Raw genomic sequence first — 15,335 nt, 5'->3', positions numbered from 1 at the left:
CTCATCTCAACTTAAAACTACAATGGGCATGCTCCACTGAGCTCATAAGTCAGGGGCTACCTGTGAAGCGCATCATAATCAAGTGTCTCTAGCATGGCAGAAGTAGGGTCATCCTTTGGGGGTGGGTCTTCCTCTGTAGATCCTGTACCACAGGCCATCCTTGAAGGAAGCCTGACTTCAGCCTATCCCACAATGGCAAAGGAGACCGTTGAGCTATCTGGCTCACTACTGACATTGGCTCAGGCGGACAGTTTTCCTAAACACAGAAACATAGTGTTTCACAATGCCTAAGTCTGAGAAAGATTATGGCAGGAACGAGCTTTTTCATGGTAGAAAGCCCTTAAGAGTTTGCTGAGCTGAAGCAGTTTCCCAGGCAAAACGATGTGAAAAATTGATTGTCGATTACAGGAAATATCAACAGGTAAAAGGTTGGGCAACTGATGAGTAAATCTAGATTAGGTGTCCACACAGGCATATTGCAGGTTGGAAAGTTTTGTTTAGGAAATAATTGAAAGAAGCACCCTCCTTTACTGTTACTTATTTGCTTAAACTTCCTTGTGTCTTCTCGTACATCAGGATTTAAATCAGGGGTAGTCAACCTTTTTATACTACCACCCACTTATGTATCTCTGTTAGTAGTAAAATTTTCTAACCGCCCACCGGTTCCACAGTAATGCGCCGTGTATCGTCGTCTGTGCATGCCTCTTGCGCATCGTGGATTGGATTGAGGGGGGGCGCCGGCTACAAGTTCTGCTTGTCTGTTACAGCTGGGTGGTGTGGGGGGAGATGCGCGAGCTATTCTGGGAAGAGGCACTTTTGTTTGCGGTCGCACTATAGCGCCATTTTGTTTCATTTGCGTAACGTGAACTAAATTTATGCGCGGGCGATACAAATAGTATATTTTCAGAAATTTAAATTGTCGCGGGGAATTTTATGAAAACCTAATGAAAATGTTTTTAAATAATGCTACAAAAATTTTTTAAAAAGTGAATTAAATTAAAAAAAAAGGAAAGTGCTCAGTATCAGACAAAACCCCTACCGCCCACCATGAAAGCTGGAACACCCACTAGTGGGCAGTAGGGACCAGGTTGACTACCATTGATTTAAATGAATCTCTGATAACAGTCAGTGCCAAAGACACCTATCGGAAATACGAAAGGAGGTAGGTATTTTTTCATGGAATTATATGGAGCTCCAAATATTTAAACTTGAGTAAGTTGTATGATGATATTATTCTTTCTGGTCAATACCTTGGAAAGTGAAACATCCTTTTAAACTTGTCCTTGGATTTTCCCTCGAGGAGAAATAATAATAATAATAAAACAACTTCTACCTCAGGCTATGCTATTGAGCAAAATTTCCTTCTTTTTTCTTTTTCTTTTAAAAAGGTTTCAAGTGAAGATGAAGGTTTCAAGTTGAACGATTGTGATATGATCCCTGTGGCCCGGTCTCTTCAGAGGTAAGAAGTGCTGACATTCAGAGGCTGAGATTCCCAGTCTAGCTATACTGAAGTGTGCCTTGGTTGCAGTTGATCACCTTTGAAGCACCTTTTCCCCTGTCACAATCTAGGAGTTTTAGGATCCATGCCAGTAGCCTATCCTAAGGTGACCTTATGTGCATGTTCAACTCTTTTCATGTACAAGAGAAATCATTTGAACGTTGCCTGTTGAAGCTGGCATTTTCATTGAGAAAACCCTGAATGAGATGACTTACAGCTGCCAGATTGATGTGGATGTGGACAGATGGATGCAGCTGGGTCAGTGCGACTGGATGGGTACGGATGGCTCGGTGCCTCTGACTCAGTGCAGCCAAATGGATGAGGCCCAGGGGTGAAATGCTCCCAGTTCGGACCGGATCAGCTGATCCGGTAACAATGGTAGTGGGTGTTTCGGAGAACCGGTAGCAAAACTTTCTGCCCCTTCCCCCCCACCCCCATGCCCAGCTGAGCCACATGATCGTCAGAGCCTCTTGTTTTACTTTTAAAAGCATTTTTTTAACAACCTCTTCGGCTGAAGAGGTTGTAAAAAATGCTTTTAAAAGGCTCTGATGATCCCAGCTGAGTTGCCTGATCGTCAGAGCCTTTTAAAAACATTTTTTTACAACCTCTTTGGCCGAAGAGGCTGTAGAAAAAATGCTTTTAAAAGGCTCTGACAATCCCACTTGAGCCGCACGATCATCAGAGGCTTTTTTTTACTTTTAAAAGCATTTTTTCAGCCAAAGAAAAAATGCTTTTAAAAGTTAAAAAAAACAACAACTGATGATCGCACAGCTCAGCTGGGCATGTGGGGTGGGGAGGCAGGGATTTTTGCTACCGGTTCTCCGAACCACCCGCCGCCATCGCTATCGGGCGATCCCATCCAAACCAGGAGCATTTTCACCCCTGGTAAATCACTTTTTCAGTGCCATTGTAACTTCACTGCCATTGAACAGTCACTAGATGAATGTTTTTTTAAGCTGAGGACTACTTGTACTTTGTAACAGGTCCTATTAAAATGGCGAGGTTTTCTTTTTAACTAGACTCTCCTAAATTACATGACAAACCAATTTTTATTATGTTATTTTTAAACCTGGATTGGATGGAGAAGAAATTGTGAATTTATTTCACCTATAAATCTTAAATTGGATTTCTTAGCCCTCCCCTGAGCCACTTAAAATTTCCCTTTAGTTATACAGCTGGCCATGATGGGGAAGCATGTTACTGAACTAAAGCACACCTTGAAGCAAATTCTTTGATGCGTCATGAAAAATAATCTCTGGGTCAACCTATGGATATGCTACTCTCCTGTTGTTCTGTCTCCTTCCCCACTTCACACACACGAGCTGGCCTTCAGCCAGTGGATTCACGGCTCTTATCAGTCCTGGCAGAGAAATCGCAGTTGCCTGCCAAAGTTCAAACAAATGACTCACGTAGCAAGACTTTCAGCTCTTTTTGAAACGGTTCAGCTAAACTTTTGCTTCCCGTGGAGTGAGAGCAGTCCCAAAGCTCCTTATATGTCCTGTGGGGTGGGGCTCCTGCCCAACCCTTCCTTTTGATGACGCCACGTCTCTAATCTTCTAAAGCGCGGGTCAAGCCAAGCTTGATTATTATTATCAGCTGGATCTGAAGGCGTAGCCTGGGGAAGGGAGGAATCAGGGGATGACGGCCTCATTACGTCCTCCGACTGGTCTGGTTCTGGCTCTTGGAGCTGAGCCAAAGGAATCGGTGCTCCCAAGGTAAGCCCTTCCCCCTTATTTTCTGAGTCACTTTCAGGCATGGGGCCAGGTTCGGGGGTTGGAGTCACAACAACTGTCATTCCATCATCATCATTGGTTCTTTTCGCGCAAAGCGCATAGGACAGCAAGATTCTCCCAGTGAATCCTATCTGCGGCAGCATACTCTAAAAATATGCATGTGGAGAGAGATTTGAAAAATGCAGTTATGGTTTTTTTTTAATCCCATGTTGTGTCTAAGTAAGAGCAATCATCCTTCAGCCTGAACAAAAATGCTCCAAAGCCACATTTAATGATGCTTTTAGAGGTACATAATCTCCATTATGAGGAACATGTAGCGGCATTGACTTTGCCTGTTAGGAATTGAGTTCTTGGAATTTGGTAGTCTGGTTCACACATAATATAGTAAGTAAAAATGTTTTGTTTCAGGATCAACGTAATGTATAATATGCCGCTAATCGTGTGGACCAGAATACTATAGATTGCTCAATAAATCATAAATTCCTAGCTTGGCAAATTGTGAGAATACTATTGTTGTGGAATTAGTATGTCAATTAGCTTTATATTGTTGTATACTTACATTGTAAGCAGAATAGTTGTTGGTTTTTTTTCCATAGAGCTTTGCATCATTTATCTCGACTTAAAGGATTGGTTAACGATACAAGTGGTAGAGAAGAATCGCTCAAGACATGAAGCATTGAACGTAAATATATCTACAAAATAAATATAATTTAAAACATCAGTTAAATGCAGGGGCACATATTAAGATACTGATGAACCTATGAACTCAGCTTTTTTCCAGATCTTGTATTTATGTAAATATAAATGTATTTAACTAGAGTCTCCAGAGGCATATTATCTTTTATGAAACTTTGCCAGGCCCTAAAGAAATGTGCAAATTATAGAAAAGGGTTGCTCTATTTTGAGACTTTTTCTTCCTTAATAGCTTTTTCTATCCTAGTTGGGTAGAAATAGTGAGCAGCACAGGCATCTGCTAAAGAAAAAAGCAAGTTTTAAGCTCCCGAAAACTAATTTTATAATTTTTTACTATTCCTGGCAATAGATGCCAGAATACAAATGATTATTGTTACATCAGATGTGGTATGGTCAAAAATAATAATTGTATAAAGGGATAAGGATAATCCAGATGAAGAAATGAAATGTGAAGGTAACATTATGGTAGAAATGAGTTCTTGTATGTTACTCTGATAGAACTGCATAAATATAACTTATTTTTAAATACACGATTGGTCTGTTGGAATTTAAAATACTAGTCTCCAAAGATGGACTCTGTTTCCATATTTTTATTCTTCTTCCCCTAAACCACAGATTGGAGTTCAGCATAACAAATATTTTGGATATGCATAGAATAACATCACAATTCTCTGCAAAACCATCAGAGTTAAGCTATGTTGTATAGTGGTTATTACTGAACTCTGCTACATTGGATCTTTATCTTGAGAACCACTATTATTGATTCAGACAGTTGTTTCTGAGAAGACAAAAACATAGATGACACATACATTTGTTTTTCGCTCCAGAATTTGTCAGAGCATGTGGTTCTAGGCAATCTAAAAGTCTGATTCAACTTGATCTCTGAATGAGATCCTCCATCACTTAGTCAATCTCATTTGGAAAACTGCTTCAGTTGGGAGAAAACCCTTTTTATACATGTGCCAAAGACCATCAAATAGCTGGATCAACTTGGAAAGCGTTGATTCAATTTAGATGTCTAATTTAGAAAGGCAACTGAGTTCAGGGATTTGATTGAACTGCCTTCAAACTGCAGTCTTTTGTGCAGCTGTAATCTGCATGAAATGGTTGATTGGATAAGTGTTTCTATCTGCTGTAATTTATTCAATAAACTATGCTTTAACTATGATTAAGTGTGGTTTATGAATCTAAACTATGCAAACACAGGCAACCCACAACACCAGTTCATTTAGTGACCATTCAAAGGTACAACAGCAGGGAAAAAAATGACTTGGGTCCATTTTGCACAGTTATGACCTTTGCAGCATCCCCATGATCAGGTGATCAAAGGTTCTATCATATCGCAAGATCTCAAATGGACAGCTAACATCAAAAACATCATTTAAAAAGGACAACAAAGAATGTTCTTTCTGCGCCAACTCAGTAAGCTCAAACTGCCCAAGGAGCTGCTGATCCAATTCTACAGAGGAATTATTGAGTCTGTCATTTGCACCTCTATAACTGTCTGGTTCGGTTCTGCAACCCAACAAGAAAAACACAGACTTCAGAGGATAATTAGAACTGCAGAAAAAATAATTGCTACCAACTTGCCTTCCATTGAGGACCTGTATACTGCACGAATCAAGAAGAGGGCTGTGAAAATATTTGCAGATCCTCGCATCCTGGACATAAACTGTTTCAACTCCTACCCTCAAAACGACGCTATAGAGCACTGCACACCAGAACAACTAGACACAAGAACAGTTTTTCCTCAAGGCCATCACTCTGCTAAACAAATAATTCCCTCAACACTGTCAGACTATTTACTGAATCTGCACTACTATTAATCGTTTCATAGTTCCCATCACCAATCTCTTTCCACTTATGACTGTATGACTATAACTTGTTGCTGGCAATCCTTATGATTTATATTGATATATTGATCATCAATTGTGTTGTAAATGTTGTACCTTGATGAACGTATCTTTTCTTTTATGTACACTGAGAGCATATGCACCAAGACAAATTCCTTGTGTGTCCAATCACACTTGGCCAATAAAATTCTATTCTATTCTATTCTATTCTATTCTATTTTGCGACCGTCTGACAAGCAAAATCAATGGGGAAGCCGGATTCACTTAACAACCGGCTTACTAACTTATCAACTGCAGCGATTCACTTAACACCTGAGGCAAGCAAAGTCGTAAAATGGAGCAAAACTCACCAAATGTGTCACTTAGCAACAGAAATCTTGGGTTCAATTGTGGTCATAAATCGGGGGGAGACCTGTAATCTAAAGCATCTTCAATGTGATCAGAGTGATTTATCTTATAGTTGAGTAACTAATAGAAGAAGATCCACAGTGACTGGAGTTCCAGATTACAAGATAATTGTTCCCCACTCTCTTTCTTGAAATTAGGAATTGGTGAGAGCTTTTAAGGAGTTCTCTATGGGCCTATTTTTTAATATACTAATTTTAGTGGAAGCCTTGATTTGTTACTGCAATAGAATTTTAGTCATGGATATTCCCGATGTTCTTGGCCAATACATGAGCCATAATTTCAAGAAGTTAAAGCACACATGACTGAGAATAACCCAGGTTAGTTCCTTATGCCATGAAGCTGGAGAAGACTAAGTGAGGGGCTAAAAGCAATTCCTCAAACTAGTTCCTTCATTTCTCTTGTTCCTCACAATGATCAAGTCTGCACTGAAGATAGATGTATATGGGAATTTACTCATACCACCAGTAGCAACATTATGACTGTATCTGATCTGTATACTAGATAACTCAAGAATACCAACATAAATTTACCAACTCATTGATCAGAACTGCATATGACTGTTTTGATAAGTGCTTTACATTTTCAATTTATAGTGATATATAAATACCATTAAAGGAAACCATTGCTTTTTCAATGCTATTTTTTAGTAGTATACTCTAGCCCAGTGTTAGAAATGTACTAATTTGATCAGATTATGTAGGAGCAGTGCTGCTTAAGTTTAGTTTGCAGGTATGCTGTATAAAGGTTTGTAATGACCACAGGCATGTGGTCTCCCATGATCATCTGATCAGCAAACCTGGTATGGTTTGAGATGTCCCTTTGTTCTCAAATGAAACAACAAACACTAATATGGGGGAAAAATATGGGGAACAAATTATAAAATGACATTGTCGGCCACCTTCAAAGAAAATATTTATAAAATATTTTATAGGTGGCATTTACCCGTCCCCCCTGCAAGATTGGCTAAGATTTCTCTGAACAATTCACCGCACTGTTGGAAATGCAACATGCACAAGGGACATACTACCACATGTGATGGACATGTCCCAAAGCAAGAGATTACTGGCTTAAAATTAAAAAATGGAGAAAATGACTGGAGAAAAAATACATTTGAAACCAGAATTATTTTTGTTAGGGATTATAAAAAAAAATGACTAAAGAAATTCAGTACCTCATCCTCCACATAATTGCAGCCGCTAGAATTTCATTTGCCCAAAACTGGAAGCAACAATATACTCCAACAAACACGATGATTATAAAAAAGGTGCTGGAGTGTGCAGAAACAGATAAATTAACGATGAAACTTAAGGACAGAGGAAACGATTTATTATGAAATATGGAACAGATTTATTTATTTATTTATTTATTCGTACTTTTATACCGCCCTATCTCCCTAGGGACTCAGGGCGGTGTACAGCCATATAAAAAACACATAAATATACAAAGTAAAACATTCATCTAAAAAACTTATTATATAGGCCAAATATTTAAAATAAACATATAAATAATAAAACCCAATTTAAAACCAAATCTAAAATTTAGACATTTAAAATTTAAAACTCTAGTCCAGTCCTGCGCAGATAAATAGGTGTGTCTTAAGCTCGCGGCGGAAGGTCCGAAGGTCAGGAAGTTGACGAAGTCCTGGGGGAAGCTCGTTCCAGAGGGTGGGAGCCCCCACAGAAAAGGCCCTTCCCCTGGGCGTCGCCAGTCGGCACTGCCTGGCCAACGGCACCCTGAGGAGTCCCTCCCTGTGAGAGCGCACTGCCCGGTGGGAGGCATTCGGTGGCAGCAGACGATCCCGTAAGTAACCCGGCCCTATGCCATGGAGCGCTTTGAAGATCATTACCAAAACCTTGAAGCGCACCGGGAAAACCACAGGCAGCCAGTGCAGTCTGCGCAGGAGGGGTGTTACATGGGAGCCACAAGGGGCTCCCTCTATCACCCGCGCAGCTGCATTCTGAACTACCTGGAATCTCCGGGTGCTCCTCAAGGGGAGCCCCATGTAGAGAGCATTGCAGTAGTCCAGACGAGATGTCACGAGAGCATGAGTGACCGTGCATAAGGCATCCCGGTCTAGAAAGGGGCGCAACTGGCGAACCAGGCGAACCTGGTGAAAGGCTCTCCTGGAGACGGCCGTCAAGTGGTCTTCAAAAGACAACCGTCCATCCAGGAGAACGCCCAAGTTGCGTACCCTCTCCATTGGGGCCAATGACTCGCCCCCAACAGTCAGCCGAGGCTGCAGCTGACTGTACCGGGATGCCGGCATCCACAGCCACTCCATCTTGGAGGGATTGAGCTTGAGCCTGTTTCTCCCCATCCAGACCCGTACGGCCTCCAGACACCGGGACAACACCTCGATAGCTTTGTTGGGGTGGTCCCAACGAAGATGGTATGATTGGCTGGAAAAGGAATAAAAAATTAATGGATAGCGTATAGTAAAAGAAGATATAATGAAATGTTATATTTAATGCGTAGTAGGCATGTATATAAAATGTATTGATTATATAAATAAGTTGTGACAAACAAAATGCATATGTATATAATCGGCCGAAAGATAGTGGATATTACTAAAGATGCCGGTATTGGAAAGCTGTAAAAGTAGGGCGAAATTACCAAAGGTTTTTTTTGAAATGATGGAGGACTTGGAATTAAGAGATATTTGGAGAGAACATAATACAGAAGAGAGGGATTTTACCTTCTTATCTGACAGGCATCAATCATTTTCGAGGATTGATTTTATTTTGATTTCTAATGATTTGTATTCTAGAGTGAAGAAGACTAAGATTTGTTCAAGAACTCTGTCTGATCATAGTCCGGTTTGGATTGAAATTGATCGGGAAAAGGAGGCTAGGAGATCATGGAGGTTGAATGACAATTTGTTTAAATATGAACAAAATGTAAATGAATGTAAAAGCAAATGAAGAATTTTTATTATGAATATGAAAAAGAGACATCTATAGAGATGATTTGGGACGCTAGTAAGGCTTATATGAGAGGAAATCTTATACAAATGAATATTAAATACAAAAATAAATTGCAGAAAAGAAAAAGGAATTGGAAGAGGAAATTAAAAAAGAAAGAACAATTATTGATAAATAGCCCAGGAAATAGTAAAATAAAAGAATCAATAAATATATTAAGAGGTCAGTTTAATATGTTGATGGCAGATCAAGTAGCAATTAATTTACAATATGTAAAACATGATACGTTTAATAATGCCAATAAGCCAGGAAGATGGCTTGCCTATTTAATAAGGAAAAACAGAAATCACGAATGATTGATAAATAGAATATAGGGGTAAGGAAGTTTATCAAAAGAACTTGATTAAAAAGCATTTTAGAGTATTATAGTAAATTATATACTAGGGATATGATTGATGATACAGAGATAGAAAGATATTTACAACAACAAAATATTTGTGAGCTTACAGAAAATCAAAGAGAAGAACTGAATCAATTAATTACTTCAGAGGAAATTTTGTTAGCAATTAAACAACTTAAAATCGGTAAAGCACCAGGAACAGATGGTTTAACAGCTGTTTATTATAAAAATTTACAAAATGAGATGGTTGAACCACTTAAAGAGTTATTTAATAAAATTCAAATGGGAGGAGATGTTCCCCCTTCATGGAGGACAGCCTTTATTTCGTTAATACCGAAGGAAGATCGAGATGGTATTAAAGCAGAGAATTATAGGCCTATATCACTTTTAAATACTGATTACAAGATATTTGCCAAGATACTTGCTAATAGATTAATGCCAGTGATGAATCAAATAATTCATAATGATCAGTCAGGATTTATTAAGGGTAGGCAGATGAGATATAATGTGAGGCAAATTGTAAATTTACTTGAATATTTGGAACGAAACAACCAAGTATCAGCGGCTTTTTTTTTTGGATGCTGAAAAGCTTTTGATAGATTGGATTGGCAGTTTTGTTTAAAGTAATAGAAAAAATGCAATTTGGGGATTATTTTATCCATGCAATTAAAGCAATATATCAGAAGCAAACAGCACAAATAATAGTAAATGGTGGGTTAACAGAAACTTTTAAAATTGGGAAAGGGAGAGACGGGGATGTCCCTTGTCTCACTACTTTTTATTTTAACTTTAGAAATTCTTCTGAATAAAATACGTGGTTCTGATCGAATAAAGGGAATTAGAGTTAAACATCAAGATTACAGATTAAGAGCTTTTGCAGATGACTTGGTTGTTACTGTATCTCAACCAATATACTCAGCTACTGGTTTAAAAGATATAATTGGTCAGTATGGCAAAGTATCTGGATTTAAGGTGAATCAGCAAAAGACAAAGATGATAATTAAAAATATGAATGTACAACAAAAAGAAGAGTTAGAAAGAACTACAGGTTTTGAAATAGTTAAAAAGGTTAAATATTTAGGAATATATATTACAGCTTCAAATGTTAAATTATACAAAAATAATTATGAGGTATTGTGGCAGAAGGTATGGAAAGAAATGGAGAGTTGGAAGAAGTTACAACTATCCTTGTTGGGAAGAATAGCGGCTATAAAAATGAATGTTTTGCCCAGGTTTCTATTTTTGTTTCAAATGATACCGGTGCTTAAGAATGATATCAAATTACAGGAATGGCAAAAGGGGGTTAATAACTTTGTATGGATGGGCAAAAAACCAAGAATAAAATTAAAAATAATGCAGGATACAAGGGAAAGAGGGGGTCTTAAAATGCCTAACTTGAAATTGTATTATGAAGCAGTTGTTTTATCATTAATTACTGATTGGATTAATTTAACTGAGGAAAGAGTTTTGAATATAGAAGGTTATGGTTTGTTATATGGGTGGCATGCCTATTTATTATATATAAGAAAGTAGATAAAATATTTAAAAATAATATAATTAGAAATGCATTATTGAGGGTCTGGAGGAAATATCAATATAATTAGATGGAAAGATTCCAATATGGGCAATCCGAGACACATGATAGAAAATATAAATATATATCAAAAGATGGAGGTAGTTACCTATAAAGAACTTCTTTGTATGGAAAAGGGGAATTACAATTAAAATCTAGAGAAAAGATGGGCGAAGAAGGGAAAAATTATACATGGTTCCAATATGGACAATTACAAGCTAGATGGAAATTAGATCAAAAGATAGGTGTTAAGCAAACTGAGGATAATTTGTTAAAACAAATGAGAGATCAAGGCCAACAGCATATTAAGAGGTTGTATAATGTATTAGTAGAAATAGACTCAGAGTCCGAACTAGTTAAGGATTGTATGATTAAGTGGGCACAAAATTTTCAGCAACCAATAATGTTGGAAACTTGGGAAAGAATTTGGGTGAGGAATGTTAAATTTACACAAGCGGAAAATATGAGAGAAAAATTTTATAAGATGTTTTATAGATGGCATTTAGACCCCAAAAAGTTATCATATATGTATCTTAATGTACAGGCTAAATGTTGGAGATGTGATTGTGAAGATGCCACTTATTACCATATATGGTGGACTTGTAAAAAAGTTAAAGCATTTTGGATTAAAGTATGGTGGATCATGCAGAACATTCTGAAAAAGAACATTAAGTTTACTCCACAGTTCTTTCTACTAGGAATAATTATGGATTGTACAGCTATAGAGACTAAATTGATTTTGAACTTAATAACAGCCGCGAGACTTTTGATTGCTCAATATTGGAAGAAAGAAGAACTACCTACAATTGAAGAATGGACACTCAAAGTATCAAATCTGGCAGAAATGGCAAAAATTTCTGCTTATTTGAAAGACTATACACTAGAAAAATATATTTTAGAATGGAAAATGTGGATTGATTATATTCAAAATAAGTATCAGATAAAAAAATATCGAATAGCATATGAGTAAATTTAGGAAATATTTTGTATTAGATATATTTTTGAAGGAGAGGGGAATTGAGAGTGTGACTAAGTGTGGTGTGACTAGAGATTATAATTTAGGAATTATTTTAGATTATGATTGTTAGTTTTGATACCCTGCATTTTGTTCTGGGAAGTCGGGGTGGGGGTAAGGGAGGGAATTGGGGGGTTGAGTAGAGATGGAGTGATGGTTAACGTACAGGGATTATTGAAGATGTATAAATATAATTAATGCAGGGTCGGGTCTGCCCAGTTACCACTTTAGAACGGTGGGGAGGGAGAAAAGAGAGAGTAGGAAAGAGGAGAAGAGGAAGGAAGAGGGGTAGAAGAGGGAGAAGAAAGGTGTAGGGTGGAGGGAGGAGAGGATGTAGATAAGAGAAGGAGAGGAAGGTCTGGAAAGTAGAAGAAGGTAGAGGGAAGAGTGTTAAAAAGGGGGGTGGTGACTGGGCAAGCCCGACTAATTGTATATAACTGTACATTGGATGAATTATTTGATATGATTGTAAAAATAAAACTTTTTATAAAAAAAAAAAAAAAAGAAAGCTGTAAAAATGTAATTATGATTTAAAGACATAAACGTTGAATAAAAACAATTTTTTTAAAAAAGAAACAACCAAACACTAGAATGAGATAAGGTCTACCTTTATTTATAAAAGAACAATGATCATTGGGAACTTCTCCCTAATGGGCAGTAGCCAGTGTGATTAAAAAGAAGAGAGAGAGAGAGAGAGAGAAAAGCAACCTAGAACTAAGAAGAAATTTCCTGACCGAACAATTAACCAGTGGAACAACTTGCCTCCAGAAGCTGTGGGTGCTCCAACACTGGAAGTTTTTAAGAAGAAATTGGAAAATCATTTGTCTGAAATGATATGAGGTTTCCTGTCTGAGCAGGGGGTTGGCCTAGAAGACCTCCAATGCGCGGACTCTGGAGCTTCAAGAGGTGGACAGCAGAGAGGCAGAGGAACAGGAGGAGCCTGTTCCTAGTGCACGCGTGCAAAGAGCTGCCAGAAGGCAATAGCAGCTAAAGCAAAAAGGACAGCTCAGTAGTAAGGCCAGGGGATGATTGGCCCCTTTCATAAGGCTTAAAAGAGCAGCAATGAGCCATTGGGTTCTTTGTGGAAAAGCAACCTTGAATTCCATTGCTTCTTGTCAGTGTCTCTTGAACTTTGTGGGGGTTTGCCAAGAAAAGCCTTTGGTAGGTTGCCAAAGACAACAAAAGTTGGTGATAAGGCCAAAGGACTGTTTATGAAGAATTTGTTTTGGACTAATTGATTTGTTTTAATAAAGTAAGTTTGTTCAGGATTAATTGTGTTTGGTAATCACTACTTGGGCCTTGGTCACAACAATTAGATGGGCAGATTCTACTTGGAGTAGGTGGTTCTGAAGACACAAAGATTGAGAGTATAATGAATTTTTAGAGGCGATGATAATCACCCGGTTTCAGAAGCCAACCAGCATCTGATGCCACTCCAGTATATCTATGTGAATTCTGTACTAGCTACCACCTATCAGCAAGCAAACTGCCATATTCTGCATCAGCTACATCTCTTGTCCCCTGGTAGTTCATATGAAATGGATCACTTTTGCTCCACTAACTGCCCCAGGAAAGGCGGCAATTGGTATAAAGCTAGCACTGACAAAGGTGGTCCTTGCAATGTTCTGCAGCTGCTATGGTAGTATCTACTGTAAGACCAAGAGGACATCTAGAAGACAGAAGCAAAAATCATGTCGAGAGATTAGAGAACTCGATTGGAAACGACAGAATGAAATTTAACTCAGACATGCAAAGTTTCTACTTGGGAAAAATATAATGCCACAATACCGAATGGAGAATATGTGGCTTGTTAAGAGTAGTCTTTTGCAAACTGAATATGAGTCAGCAGTGGTGGGATGACTTCAGCAGAAGGATAATTTCCAAATTGTGGGAAATAATAGTTCCTCTATATTCTGCTTTAGTTACCCTCTGCCTTCAGAAAGCTGAACAAATGCAGAGTCATGCAACGAAGAGCGCTGGGAGTTGGGAACTTGATTTGATAACATTCAGTAGGAAAATCGGGTGAAATCTAAAAATTTTCCCTACCGGTTCTGTGGGTGTGGCTTAATTGGTGGGCGTAGCTTGGTGGTCACATGACTGAGTGGGCATGGCCAATAACAATAAATAATAAAAATAATAAAGTATAAAAAACAATAAGAGGTGTCAAAAACCAACTTTCACACTTTACACACACACAACACAACTGATTCACACACAATGTAAAAGCAGCTGCACTTCACACTTCACACAGCCACAAAAAGCTCAAAAACCAACTTTCACACTTTACACACACACAATTCACTCACACACACACAAACACAAAATGACATATACAGCTTTCTGAGATTTTGTGTGTTTGTGTAGTTAGAGTGAAACACTACAGAAACACACCAAATTTCAGCTGCACAAATATTTTATTTTATTATTTTATTTTATTTTATTGTGGACTTCAAATCCCAGAGTTCCTCAGCCAGCAAAGCAGGAAGTCAAAGCAAACTTTTTTTTTCTTCAGTAGATGAAGAAAACATGCTGTTGCCAGCCCGAAAGAGCAATAATTATAGGTAAGTGAGGAGGGGGAATTGGCTGGGCATGGGTGGGAGCTCTTATAAGTGGGGGCTGTTAAAAAATGAGTTTAAAGCCTGTGAGGATCAGGAAACTCCTTTGGGATCGCCAGAGGAGGCTTTTAAAACCTCGGGTTTTTTTCTTTTTTTTCCCCCTTCGGCTGAAGAGGGGTTTTTTTAAAAAAAAACTTTTAAAGTGTTCTGATGATCTCTGCTCAGCCCCGCGATCATCAGAGCGGTTTTTTGTTTACTTTTCAAGGCATGTTTCAGCTGAAGAAAAACTTTTAAAAGTAAAAAAAAAAAAACATCTGCTGATGGTGCGGCTCAGCAGAGGTGGGGGGGGCAGGAATTTTTGCTACCAGTCCTCCGAACCAGCAGCTGCCATCGCTACCTAATCGGGTGAGCCGGTGCGAACCGGGAGCATTTCACCCCTGAGCAAAATTATTTTAAAATTCAGTAAATCTAAAAGAAAACGAAGTATTTCATGGAAAGAGTGGAGGAACTGGGTATGTCTTGCTTTGGGAAAGGATAACAAGGGACTTGTTAGGGACATGGTGGCTCAGTGGCTAAGACGCTGAGCTTGTCAATCGAAAGATCAGCAGTCCAGCCAGTTCGAATCCCTAGTGCTGCATAACAGGATGAGCTCCCGTTACTTGTCCCAGCTTCTGCCAACCTAACAG

At 38.5% G+C, this 15,335-nt stretch overlaps 1 protein-coding gene across 3 annotated transcripts in view; it reads left to right on the top strand.

Annotated features, from left to right (window-relative positions):
* C2H18orf54 (chromosome 2 C18orf54 homolog) overlaps window positions 1-5,525 on the top strand; it is a 43,542-nt gene extending 38,017 nt beyond the window's left edge. For 2 of the 3 annotated variants that reach the window (XM_058170743.1, XM_058170745.1), the window contains 2 exons: window positions 1,389-1,459; window positions 3,828-5,525. In XM_058170743.1, the coding sequence (XP_058026726.1) occupies window positions 1,389-1,459; window positions 3,828-3,903 (147 nt within the window). In that variant the 3' untranslated portion in view covers window positions 3,904-5,525. The remainder of the gene's footprint in view (window positions 1-1,388; window positions 1,460-3,827) is intronic. The other variant, XM_058170744.1, reaches the window with a different exon arrangement.
* Window positions 5,526-15,335: the final 9,810 nt, after the last annotated feature.

The sequence above is a fragment of the Ahaetulla prasina genome, chromosome 2 (genome assembly GCF_028640845.1).
Source record: "Ahaetulla prasina isolate Xishuangbanna chromosome 2, ASM2864084v1, whole genome shotgun sequence".
NCBI classification, from domain to species: Eukaryota; Metazoa; Chordata; class Lepidosauria; order Squamata; family Colubridae; genus Ahaetulla; species Ahaetulla prasina.
This window is presented reverse-complemented; position numbering and strand designations above follow the sequence as displayed.